The sequence below is a fragment of the Prionailurus viverrinus genome, chromosome B2 (genome assembly GCF_022837055.1).
Source record: "Prionailurus viverrinus isolate Anna chromosome B2, UM_Priviv_1.0, whole genome shotgun sequence".
In the NCBI taxonomy this organism is placed as follows: domain Eukaryota; kingdom Metazoa; phylum Chordata; class Mammalia; order Carnivora; family Felidae; genus Prionailurus; species Prionailurus viverrinus.
In genome coordinates, this window is record NC_062565.1 from 130,180,316 (window position 1) to 130,193,841 (window position 13,526).

Consider the following 13,526-nt stretch of genomic DNA (forward strand, 5'->3'; position numbering starts at 1 on the left):
CTACCTCTTGATGGGGGAATGACAAAGTCACATTGCAGATGTGCATATGGGATATGCCCAAGAGTCTCAAACTGAATTTCTCAGGAAAAATGCATATGTATATGGTTATAAGTGAATTGTAAATGTTACTAATGTAAGGGATGTGTAGCATACAATTTACAATTAAAAATAAACCATATGGTACTCTTTTTTGTAGATTCTATATCCCAATTGATTCTAAAAGAATGCTTTCACTGACTTTTGCCAGACTCTTAGATCAGTAGCCAACCTACTATTGAGAATAAGGACGTTGCCTTATTTGTCTTTGAGTCTCGTTCAGTGACATTATCTTGCACATAGTAGACTCTCCAAATAACAGTGAAAGAATTGTTAGTCACAGTCATAAACTAAAATTTAGTTCATCTTTCAGAAGTTTCACAATAATGACATTTTATTGAATACTTAGTGCGCAAAGCACTTTCACATATGCTCTTTTTTTAAGTATATAATTTTAAGTATATTCTATAAGTATAAACTCCATGAAGACAGAACTTTTTGTTTTCTTTTTTTCTTAATTTTAGAGAGAGCATGAGCAGAGGAGAAGGACGGAGGGAGAGAGAAAGGGAGAAAGAGAGAGAGAATCTTAAGCAGCCTCCACGCTCAATATGGAGTTTCACGTAGGACTTGATCCCACATCCCTGGGATCATGACCTGAGCTGAAATCAGAAGTCAGACACTCAACTGACTGAGCCACCTAGGTGCCCCACACGTATGCTCTTAATCGAGTCTTGTAATACTGTAAGGAATTCCCATTCCCATTCCCCAGAGGGGAAAACAAGTTTTGGAGCAAAATAATTCACTGAGGGCCACTGCTATTGAAGGCATAAGGGCAAGACTACAACCCATGACTTCTGACACCAAGTGTACCACTTCGTACTTCCTCTACTGAAATCTTAAATTTGGAGGAGAAAATGAAAATGAACATGGAGATGGGATTCTCTGCCACTCTCTATATTAAAATACTTCCTTTCAAGGAAGTCTTTCCGATAGATGCTAATTGGCAATTTGTATAGGGTATGTTCACTATTTCAGCTCCTGGTTTAGGTACCAGTATTTACAGTGAGTACAACAAAGTACCCTCAGTGTTGATTTCTCTTGTGAGACAAGATGTATGGTCTTACCACAGGGGACTCAGGCCCACAAATATCTTTCTGCTTGCTTCATCCCTTTCAGAACTCAGTAGCAAGAATTACTTCCACAGTTCCCAGCCACAGGTTCCCTGTAGAAACTAGAGCAGCTGAGGGATGCATGTAGGGAGATGAGACACTCTATGACTACGGGATTTAAATACAACACTGAAAAGCCTGTTGGAGGAAAGCTTGCATATTGCAGAGACAGTCAGTGATGGGAGAAAGCCAGAGAGAGGCCTCCAGGCTTCCTCCTATCTCTTCCCTTTTTAAAATTCATCATTTTCCAACCACAAAGTAGATTTTCTTATCTCTCAGTCAAATCACTCTCTGTGGTTTGTAGTATCATTCTGTGTTTTGGCTGAAGAGTCCATTCATCATAGAGGTTAGGGTATGGAGATATTTTTATTAATAGTTTTTATTTACAAGAGGGACAAGTTCTTTGTAGAGAAATTAGGAAATAAAGATAAGCAAAAGTTAGGGTGCCTGGGTGGCTCAGTCAGTTAAGTGTCCAACTCTTGATTTTGGCTCAGGTCATGATCTCGCAGTTCATGAGTTTGAGCCCCATGTCGGGCTGCACGCTGACAGTGTGGAGCCTGCCTGGGCTTCTCTCTCTCTCTCTCTCTCTGTCTCTCTCTCTCTCAAAATAAATAATTAAAGTGAAAAAAAAAAAGGATAAGCACAAAGTTGAAAGCAGAAACCATCCATGATCTAGTCACTATTGTTAATAGATAACTCACATTAACATTTTTGTGATTATTTCAGCATTTCAACCTGAGAGACATAAGCATCTCTCCAAATCCCAACATTTACGTGGCATGGGTTATGTGTTTGTTAAATAGTAATAGTAATGACATTCTAGTACACATTTTCCGAGTGGCTTTAGGTGCTCTGCTGAAAGTTTTCATTCTACTTGTCTGAACTTTCAAAATTTGAGAATAAATAGCACCTGCCTTCTCAGCAGTTCTATGGCAGCTAGTCAAGGCCATGTCGCTGCACATGGTGTGCAATGCAGAACTTTCATAGGGAAATGATAATTGTTTCTGAGAAAGTCTTATGACCTATGCTATCCTGTGGTCATCGAGGGTGGGGGATGTGTGTGACTCATAGACTAGATCCCAGGATGAGTTTAGCAAAGGCCTTTCTCCTCTCCTCTTTGTCAGTGACACTTGAAGGAAATCTGACCTGGGTTTTTTTTGGCTATAGTGTGATACTACATTTATCATACCTCTACCAGGTAAAGACCTAGTAGAAATTAGGAATCTCTTTTTGCAAGACATTTTTTAAAAGAATGTCTGCTTTGTTGATGCTGTTATGCTAAGAAAATATGTGACCTAAGTACAATTCTGTTTATCTTTTTTTTTTTTTTTCCTATTTAGGCAGCAATAAGGAAGGAACTAAATGAATTTAAAAGCACAGAAATGGAAGTTCATGAAGAGAGTCGACAGTTTACAAGGTAGGTGGGCAAAATGCAATTCAGCATATTTTTTATGTGTATTTTACCACAATTAAAATTTTTTTTAAGTTTTTTTAATGTTTATTTTTGACAGAGAGAAAGAGACAGAATGTGAGTGGGGGAGGGGCAGAGAATCCAAAGCAGGCTCCCGGGCTCTGAGCTGTCAGCACAGAGCCCCACGCTGGGCTCAAACCCACGAGCGGTGGGATCGTGACGTGATCTGAAGTCGAACATTTAACCAACTGAGCCACCCAGGCAGCCCTACAAGTTTTTTTAAATACAGTTGAGCCTAACACCATCTAACGAACATTTCTAAAATTAAGTCTTTTTTTTTTTTTTTTTTTCCTACAGAAGTCTGAATCATTCCAAAGGGCTATGTTTGGGTTTCTTTCTTAGCTTTATTTTCTGGGACAGGAGAAACGCATTAGAATCATTTATTCTGTCCTTAAAGAGACTTAGTTGAAGTTTTATGCCCAGAACAGATGCTGGAAAGAGCCACTATGGGCACCTTGTGTCTGCTTTGGGATCACAGTAGACATAACCTGGAGAAGATAGAAACTCAATTTTTAGAAGATTTAACTTAGACTAGGAATCCAGTTTTTACTGGTGCTGTGGAAGATTGCAATAATCCTACTCTTTTAACTCCCAGTACCCCCTCGGTTTCAGTTTATGCTTCTGCTGAAACCAGAAGAGACCTGAATGTGATCATATAGTCTGACTACCTGCCCTCCCTCCCCCACACCCCCCCACCACCACTTAACAGGTGTTCTGTTTATTTCTCTGTAATGGATTTATGTGATCTGGTTGGTTTTTTGTTTTTTTGTTTTTTTTTTTTTTTTAACGTTTATTTATTTTTGAGACAGAGACAGAGCATGAACGGGAGAGGATCAGAGAGGGAGGGAGACACAGAATCGGAAGCAGGCTCCAGGCTCTGAGCGGTCAGCACAGAGCCCGACGCGGGGCTCGAACTCACGGACCGTGAGATCATGACCTGAGCCGAAGTCGGCCGCTTAACCGACTGAGCCACCCAGGCGCCCCGATAATACATATATTCGTAAAAATTTGCATGCCAATTAAAAATTGAATTATTGGGGGGCGGCTGGGTAGCTCAGTCGGTTAAGCATTCGACTTCAGCTCAGGTCATGATCTCATGGTTCGTGGGTTCGAGTCCCGCGTCAGGCTCTGTGCTGACAGCTCAGGGCCTGGAGCCTGTTTCTGATTGTGTCTCCCTCCCCTCAGCTCCTCCTCTGCTCACACTCTGTCTCTCTCTCAAAATAAATAAAGATTAAAAAAAAATTTTTTTTTTTAATTGAATTGTTGGGGCACCTGGGTGGCTCAGTTGGTTAAGTGTCTGACTTTGGCTCAGGTTATGATTTCATGGTTCGTGGGTTCAAGCATCCCCTGGCTGCTTCAGATTCTGTATCTCCCTCTCTCTCTGCCCCTCTTCCACTCACACTCTGTCTCTCTCCCTCTCTTAAAAATAAATAAAAACATTAAAATAAAATTGAATTATTAAAAAACATACCAAGACAGATGATTACACGAAGAAGACCACAGTAGGTCTTTCTGGAAAGCTAATACTGGTTCCCTAGGCTAGAACAGCTTCTGCAGGACAGCCATATATTATGGTGCTGCTCTGTCTGCAGTGGCTCCTGTCGGTGATGCTGTTCCATGCTGTGCATGTCCTACGATAAAGGAAGTCATGGCACAACTTCATAATTTAATAGCAAATCCCTTCCCTAAAGTTGATGGGGGCCTCCTTGCTCCAAAGCTATTGCTTCTGTGATAATGTCTGGTGTGCAGAAGAAATTCCCCCTTTCTCCTAGGGGAGGTTTATTTGTTTTGGTTCCTCCCATATCATGTTTATTTGTAAATGCATTCGGGGCTTTTAGCCATCTGAATGTGTAGGATTTGTCTCTATCTGAGGGCTGCATCCTATCCTGATCTACTCTTGGGCCAGTCACACGCCCGTATCAAGCCAGACCTATTTGTCCCCTCCTTTTCTCCCTTCCACTCTGAGGTCAGGGAAAGTTCATGCTGATATTTGACACCTGTGGCCATACTTCTCCAGTAAAGTTGATCATAATAAGGTGGCTGAATATTTATGGTGACATCTAGTTGGCTGGGACCTCCGGGTAACTGGAAGGACAGCATGCACATGTACTTGTGCTTTTGAGTCCTGACCCCGAGATATAGTGACTACACTCAACCTATTCTTTATCATTCAGGATAGCTTTACTTCTGTGTGTTTTTCCTAGAAATCATAGAAATCCTGATTACCTCATTTTTATTTGATGACATTATATGAAGAATAAACTACAAAGGAAAATAACCAAATTTTAAAAATGCATTTCTTTGGAAGTTCTGTTTATAAAAAATAAAAATTTATACTGAAGGAGGTCCTTTCTCTTCTATTGTATGCTATGAACAAGTTTTTAAAAAGGAGGCTGCAAAGAGAGTAAAGGTCATTTATTTTTTGCATATGTATCTGTCATGGACCAATATATTCTAATTAAGCATTCAAACAATACAAAAATCCATCCATGAGAAAGGACAACTCCCTTCGCTCCATCCTTCCCCAGCTTCATTCCCATTCTCGTAGGTAATCACCAGGAAAAGTTTGGTGTAGGTAGATCCATCTGGTCACTTTTCTGTGCATTTGCAAACACGTATGGATACTTATGATTTATGTGTACATACACATATGCCTTTATGTATCCCTTCTGAGTCACACACAAAACAGGATCTAGAAAATCTTTCCATATTAGTGTGTACCTCATTCACTTGAATGACTTTATGGCCTTTTGTAGATAATATACCATAAGTTACCGAACAATTGTTCTATTGATGGATGTTATGGAATTTGTAGTGTTTCATTAGAAAAGCAATGCTGCCTTGACTTTCTTTGTAAATATATCCTGACACATAGATGCCAGTATTTCTGTAATAGTCCCGTGAGTAGATTTGCTAGGTCACTGGCGATATATTTTTTACATTTTGGAAGATGCTATTCTGTAACCTGCAGTTTATGAGCATACCTGGTGTATCACCTTCATCAGCACATTGATTTCTATAAGGTTGGGTATCTTTACATATCTTTATTGACCATTTACATTTTTTATTTACTTTTACTAGTTTTCTTTTACTAGTTTTCTTTCATATGGATTAGTAATTAGATATTACTTAGATATTGTGGATATTGGCTCTTTCTTACATATGCTACTATACTTTCCCCCAATTTATTCTTAACTTTTTAACTTTTTTTAATGGTCTTTTATTTAAATCTTTGCATATTCAAATATGTCTGAATTGTTACTTTTACTTCATTGTTCTGTGTCTTATGGAGAAGGGCCAAGATTAGAAATCTGTTATCTTCAGTTCTTATATATGCCTTTTTTTTTTTAACTTAGATCTTTAATCCATTGGGCATTTATTTGGATATATGATTCAAGAGAGTAACTAACTTTACTTTGTTCTAAATCAGTAGTCAGTTGCCCCATTTATTTCCCCCTTGATGTGAAAGTCTTCTTTTAATATACACATGGATCAGTTCCTGGATTCTTTTTTTTTTTAAGTGGGTTCTGCACCCAATGTGGGACTTGAACTAACAGCCCTGAGATCAAAAGTTGCATACTCCCCTGGCTGAGCCAGCCAGGTGCCCCCAGATTCTTTACTATGCTCTAGTGAGTTATTGTCTATCTTTGCACTGTGTCACACTGTTTAATTAGAATAGATTTGTGATGTGTTTTTATATCTGATGGCATATTTTTTCACCTTCAAAATTCCATTGGCTACTTTGCTGTATTTACTCATCTACAGAAATTTAGAGTGTACTTATTATATACTATAAAAGTCTATCGATATCTTTATTGTTTAAGTAAATATTAATAGATGTAAATAGGGATGAGCTGCATTTCAAGAGAAAATTATAGGCTTTTTTTTTTTACGGTAACAAAGGTAAGCTTTAAAAGTTTTCCAAAAAATATATTGATTAACGCTCTTTAAAATGTCTATCCAGATAAAGAAAAATTAAATATTCATAGCAGTAAGATAAATATGCCTTGCTTAAGTACTCTTTAAAACCTGGCAGCAAAGCAAAAGTCTACTGCTATTTTTCCATTAATTTGTATTACATCATTAGAGTTACATTCCAATAGAGAAAAATTTTGGCTCTAAGACTTATAAAAATCTTGCTTATGATTTTCACATTGTTTTCAGTATTTCTTTTAAGAGGAAAAAGGTTTGGTAAACACTGCTGAGTTTAATCAAAATAATGCCAAAATATGATAATGTTTTACATTTAGAAAATCGCTTATGTAGAAGATGGTGTTACTCTTAGCAGCAGACACCCTTGGAGGGAGCATACAGGCTGCTGATCATTTCCTAGCCCTTTAAATGCAATCTAGATAGAGAGCACATCACTTATTAGCTCTCCTTATTAGTGGCAGACATTATCTCCTTATATCAAGTAAGCCTGCCATTCAAAACCTAAATCTGTTAACTCCCTGTGGATTTAGAGTGGTTAATAAAAGACAGCCCCGCACCCTCTGCCCGGGCACCTTTTTATCCAGAGATAATCTCCCCCACAGTGATGTATCAGTCAACACTGGAAGGATCCATTCCCATAGAGAGAGCTTCCTTTGCTTCTGTATCTCTGGAGAGATTCACAAAAAGCTGATAACATTGGTTGCCTCTGGGGCGGAGGATTGGTGGGTAGGGGCAGGCATGGGAAAAATTCACTCTTTGAATTTTTGAAATTCAAGAATTTATTATCAAAAACAAATACCTAAAAGAAAAATGAAAGCTCCATTCCCTAAGTTCTCTGTCTGTAAGTGAGGATACCATCATGGTAGCTTTCCTTGAATAATGTGCTAGCACTAAATTCGTTGTGACATTCCTGTTATTGGTGTACCCAGAAAACACCTCTGAAACCTCCATCATGGAATATATTCTGTGACATGTTGGATCTGTAGTGGTAAAGAATTGCAGTGATTCACTCTTTCATCTAATTCCCCAAATTTCTCCCCGTGTATTTTGGATGGCTCTCTGGTGTTGCAATGCCTTCTGGGGCCCTGTGACGAGGGGGAGGACTAGTGATCCCCGAGACAGTTCATCCTGTGGCCTGAGAGGTACCAAGCTCTCACATTGGCTTCTTAGAACACTTGCTGCTTGTCTGGCCACATCGTCTATTTTCTGCCACCAGCAGCTGCCCGCCCAGGTCACTGTTCAAAACCCAGAAGACTGTTTGAAGGGCTGCGTATTATTTAATAGGATTATTGCATTCTGGAAGAAGACCACCATGGCGAAATAAAGCTGCTTCCCTTTCCATAGTAAATGGCATTTCCGAAATTTAAAATGATTCCCTAAATTATAAAGACAAATGGTATGAAAGGTCAAATTTTCGTTGAAAACTAAATTTTAAAATAGTTACAGCTAGCTGAGGGGTAAGATTATGAGTCATTGTAATCTTCTTCTGGGTATTCTCTTTTCCAGAATTTTTTTGTATCCACATGGATTAGATTTATAATCAAGAGAGAATATTACTTTTAAAAAGTAAACTTTGAATTTAGTAAGTAAGAGTATTTTTTAGAGTGTGAAGTGTAAAACCCATGTATGTGATTTTTTAGCTTATAAATTATTTACTTGTTTTATTAAAGCAAAGAATCATTGAATTGGCAGTCTTAGCATCAAAGTGAGTCTCAAGATCATTGGCATATTGTTAAGTGGAAAATCGGGATACTGATAAAGCTATGAATAGCAATAGTATATTTTATTTAAAATTCAGATGCATAGAGGGGCGTCTGGGTGGCTTAGGCAGTGAAGCATCTGCCTCATGATTTCAGCTCAGGTCGTGATGTCACGGTTCATGGGATTGAGCCCCACATCAGGCTCTGCGCTGATAGTGCAGAGCCTGCTTGGGATTCTCTCTCTCTCTCTCTCTCTCTCTCTCTCTCTCTCTCCCCTCGCCCCTATCCTGCTTACTCTCTCCCTCAAAATAAATAAAGAAACTTTAAAAAAAATTTTTTTAATTCAGATGCATAGAAAAAAAATAGGAAATAACATCCAAAAACTCTTAACTGTTTATTACAGAATGGGGTTATAGGCTTTTTTTTTTTCTCTACTTTTCAAACACTCTTAATGTGGTTAGGTTGAGGTATGTCTGTGGGTGTGGGCATGTATATTTAAAGTGACTATCTCCTTCTATACCATTTTGAGTGATTACTATCCTATGTAGATTTACAGATAAAGTAAACTGATTTTTCAACTTTTAGATATGCTTATCAAAATGTGACACGGCAAGAATTACACGTGGGACCCCAATCAAAATTAAATAAGGGGCGGGGCACCTGGATGGCTCAGTTGGTTAAGCCTCAGACTTCAGCTCAGGTCATGATCTCACAGTTTGTGAGTTTGTGAGGTTGAGCCCTGCATCGGACTCTGTGCAGACAGATTGGAACCTGTTGTTGCTTTGGATTCTGTGTCTCCCTCTCACTCTGCTCCTCCCCCACTCACCCGTGTGCTCATTATCTCTCTCTCTCTCTCTCTCTCTCTCTCTCTCTCTCTCAAAACTAAACATTGAAAATAAAAATCAAATTAAATAAGGGGTTCTCCACTGAGGAATGAGAAAGCTGCTTTGCAGTGCTGTTCTCTTCCGTGGGTGCTCCATTTACCTGGACAGAACCTAAAAAGAGCTGCAGAAATGCAGCTTTAACCACCAGACTTGGAAGCAATTGGCTCAGTATTTGGAACAATAAAAGCCCATCCAGCATGTGATCTGGCTTCTCAGGTAGAACTAAGAGCTGTGGTTTAGGAGAACTTGCTCATGTTTAAAGCATATGTGCCATGACCTTGAAACCCTTTTAAATAAAGGAGAAATGCATTATTCAGGATTTCTGTATATATCGAACACGGAAGTATAGGAAAAGTACACACAAATTACATTTGTGAGTAATTTTATTATTTTCTATTATCTGAATGAATTTACAGGAAGGTAAGTTTGTATGTATTAATTTGTGGAGGAATCACCTTTATGGAAAAGAATGATCTTTACCTGAATCCCATGACTTAAAAATAGCTCCCCCTCTCGGGGCACCTGGGTGGCTCAGTCGGTTGAGTATCCGACTTCAGCTCAGGTCATGATCTCACGGTCCGTTGGGTTCGAGCCCCAGGTTGGGCTCTGGGCTGACAGCTCAGAGCCTGGAGCCTGCTTTGGATTCTGTGCCCCTCTCTCTGTGCCCTTCCCCCACTCATGCTCTGTCTCTCTCCCTCTGTCAAAAATAAACATTAAAAAATATTTTTTTAAATAACACCCCCTCTCATTCACTTCCTCTCAACAGTATGAAAATAAGAAAAATGTATTCCAGTTTTAATAAGAAAAACACGGGGGCGCTTGGGTGGCTCAGTGGGTTAAGCCTCCGACTTCAGCTCAGGTCACGATCTCGCGGTCCGTGAGTTCGAGCCCCACGTCGGGCTCTGGGCTGATGGCTCAGAGCCTGGAGCCTGCTTCCGATTCTGTGTCTCCCTCTCTCTCTACCCCTCCCCCATTCATGCTCTGTCTCTCTCTGTCTCAAAAATAAATAAAAACGTTAAAAAAAAATTTTTTTAAGAAAAGAAAAAAAATGTAGGTAACTTCAATTTTGAGTCCTAGGAGAGCTCAGAAAAAAAAGTAGACCGGGGTTTCAGTGTACTTCAGGCACAATCACAATAAATCTATTTATTGCTCCATCAGTTGGAAGCCTAAAGCCAAACTGTCATCTTGTCAGAGAGGCAGACTTCTCAGGAGGTAAAGCTGAACTTCTCAAATTTCAAAAATGAATGCAAACCATTGAGTTGTAACAAACGTAAGAGCAATTTGCATTTTTAGTACCTCTAACCAGAGAATTTTGGAGCTGAATTGGAAGAAAAGATGCTGCCTTTAAACAGAATATAGGGGGCGCCTGGGTGGCTCAGTCGGTTGAGCGACCGACTTCGGCTCAGGTCATGATCTCACGGCTTGTGAGTTCAAGCCCTGCATGGGGCTCTGTGCTGACAGCTCAGAGCCTGGAGCCTGCTTCGGATTCTGTGTCTCTCTCTTTCTCTCTGCCCCTCCCCGCTCATGTTCTGTCTCTCTCTCTGTCAAAAATAAATAAACATTAAAAAAAAATAAATTAAAAAAACCCGGAATATAAATTTCCTTTTCTGATTGGATAGTGCAAGAAAATATATGAGGTTTTGTTTTATTTTTTGTTTTATTTGTTTGTTTATTTATTTTTTACCAGATCTGGCAGTCCATATGAAGAGAGGGTACATTCTTTTTTTTTTTCAAATTTTTAATGTTTATTTATTTTTGAGACAGAGACAGAGACAGAGAATGAGTGGGGGAGGGGCAGAGAGAGAGGGAGACACAGAATCCAAAGCAGGCTCCAGGCTCTGAGCTGTCGGCACAGAGCCTGATGCGGGGCTTGAATTTACAGGCTGTGAGACCATAATCTGCACCAAAGTCGGATGCTTAACGGACTGAGCCCCCCAGGTGCCCCAGAGAGGGTACATTTCTGACCCCTGGCTTTGTTAGCATATTATTGCCTCTTATTGGTTGGTCACCTTCTTCTCTTAGCTGGACCTGGGAGCCATGCTGATGGCCTGTGACCTTGCATGCAGTGCAAACCTGGAGTTCATTCTCTAATGGACCCATGGGCAAATAGTGCCTGCAGGAAAAAACAAAAAAGCTTTATGGTGTCCTGCTAATTTCTGGAAATTAAAAGCAGAATGCTTTCTAGGAAAATGCTGGGCTTTAGAAGGTTTTACATCTCTTCTGGTCCACTGACTACTCACTTTGTTGTGCATTTCAATTATTAATTCACCTACTTCATCCCACAGGCATTACCAGTGGGAAGACCTAGCCTGTCATGTCATGTTTCCCCATGCTTGTCCTTTGAATCCAGTGAAAATGAGAGCATTGTGGAATGTCTGCTGTACAAAGCCCGGCAAATTAGGAGAGGGCTAAAATAATTGCTCACTTCGATGAGTTTGTCTTTAATTCCTAGAAAAGCTGAACTTTGATGGCTCAAGGTGTGAAGGTCCTGCAGGTGTAGTCTATTTGTATTGTCACGGCCCCCAGGGCACCCGCTTCCCTGGTGTGGTAAGGACAGTGCTTGTGTGTCCTGTGAGGAGGGAGGTTGTACTGCTCATTTCAACCCCAAGGACATCACTGGACTCGCTTTTCTAGTAATTGCAAAAAGTTTGTGCTGAGCCCATTGTCCTCGAGTTCCCTTTGTAGCAAAAGGCAGATGTTTTTGAGAGAACAGTGGCAATCAAAGTGTAGCCTGGGATGGGGAACAGGACTTTTCTCTGGTCAAAATTGATCAGAACTAACGGACAGATGTAGAAATCTAACTGATTGCCTCTTCCATTACATTCCACCCAGAGGGCACCAAGAAGACCCTTTGAGTGAAAGTATGAGTGAAGGCATGTTTTGTTCTCACAGTCTGATGTAGGTTAGTTAATAATAGAGTCTGAAGCCTGGAGCCTCCACTTACCAGCTCTGTGCCTTGGGCACATGACTTAGCATCTCTGTGTCTGTTTCCACATCCGTACTGAGGGGATACAGAGGTACATACCTCATAGGATTGTTTTGAAGATGAAACTAGGTAATAATATGTATAGCACTTGGACTTGTGCTGGGCACAAAGTAAACATTAGTACTTTCAGCTGTTATTATCTACCTGTCTTTTATATTTTATATAAAAAGCCTGGTTTAAGAGGTTTTCAATTACTCTTTTGAAATACTTTTGTAGAATTTCTGTGTTTTTCTTCAGGTTATGGTTGACTCTTCCTAGAAAGCATGATGGAATGTCCTACCATATTGGGTATTGTAGATTAATATAAATGTAATTGTAGTTAATTAAGGGGGAGCCTCATGATTGGACTCTTCATTTATAAGAATTGTTTAAAGAAAGTTTATCAAATAATTTTCTAAATGCCAATATAGATGTATTCAGGTTTTTATGCATTCCATAAGTATTGATTGAGCACATAGAGTGAGTCAGACTCTGTTCTGAACCCTGGGAATTTAGAACATGTCAAATAAAGTCCTCACTCTCACATGGTTATGTTCTACTGAGGAAGACAAACCATTACAAGTAAACAAATAAATAAAAATGATAATTTCAGTTTGTGCTAAGTACTATCAAGAAAATGTAAGGGTGCCTGGGTGGCTCAGTCGGTTAAAACATCGGACTCTTGATTTTGGCTCAAGTCATTACCTCACGGTTCGTGACTTGGAGCATTCTGTAGGATGTGTTAGCATCCTAACAGAGCCTGCTTAGGATTCTCTCTCTCTCTCTCTCTCTCCCTCCCTCCCTCCCTCCCTCCCTCCCTCCCTCTCTTTCTGCCCCTCCCCTGCTCTCTCACTCTCTCTCTCTCTCTCATAAATAAATAAATAAATAAATAAATAACATTTTTAAACAAAAGAGAATCTAACAGGATGCTATTGAAGGAACAAGAGCGGGTGTATAGATAGGATGACAATGAAAGGGGTGTCTTAGGGAATAAAACCTATTGTGTGATTTAGATGACAAGAGGAAGCTGTCAGCACTGTTGGGGGAGAGAAAAACATTCCACCCCTGAAGGGAACCAGCTGATTTCAAAGGCATAGCTAGTGCAAAGGGCCCGAGTTGGTAAGGATTTTGCATGACCAGAAGGCAAAAACAACACCCAGGTGACTAAAACAGGAACGTTGTCTCCCTGTAACCAATGTAGATTCACGTACCTCCCAAAGTTATGGCCAAGGCTGGCAGTAGGAATGGAACTCAAAGTGGATACATCCCTACTTTGGTCACAACAAGTTTGCTAACTTTGGAAAGCTTGGTATATCTTATTTTTATTTTGAGTTTTGGAAAGTCGAACATGCAAAAACAATATAACAA

The 13,526-nt window shown here is 39.8% G+C and overlaps 1 protein-coding gene across 6 annotated transcripts in view; it reads left to right on the plus strand.

Annotated features, from left to right (window-relative positions):
* The window catches only part of PHACTR2 (phosphatase and actin regulator 2), a 132,123-nt gene that overhangs the window by 112,242 nt on the left and 6,355 nt on the right, over window positions 1-13,526 (plus strand). For 3 of the 6 annotated variants that reach the window (XM_047857872.1, XM_047857874.1, XM_047857877.1), the window contains one exon: window positions 2,546-2,622. In XM_047857872.1, the coding sequence (XP_047713828.1) occupies window positions 2,546-2,622 (77 nt within the window). Of the gene's footprint in view, window positions 1-2,545; window positions 2,627-13,526 lie in introns of those variants that run through there. The other 3 variants (XM_047857875.1, XM_047857876.1, XM_047857878.1) reach the window with 1 other exon arrangement.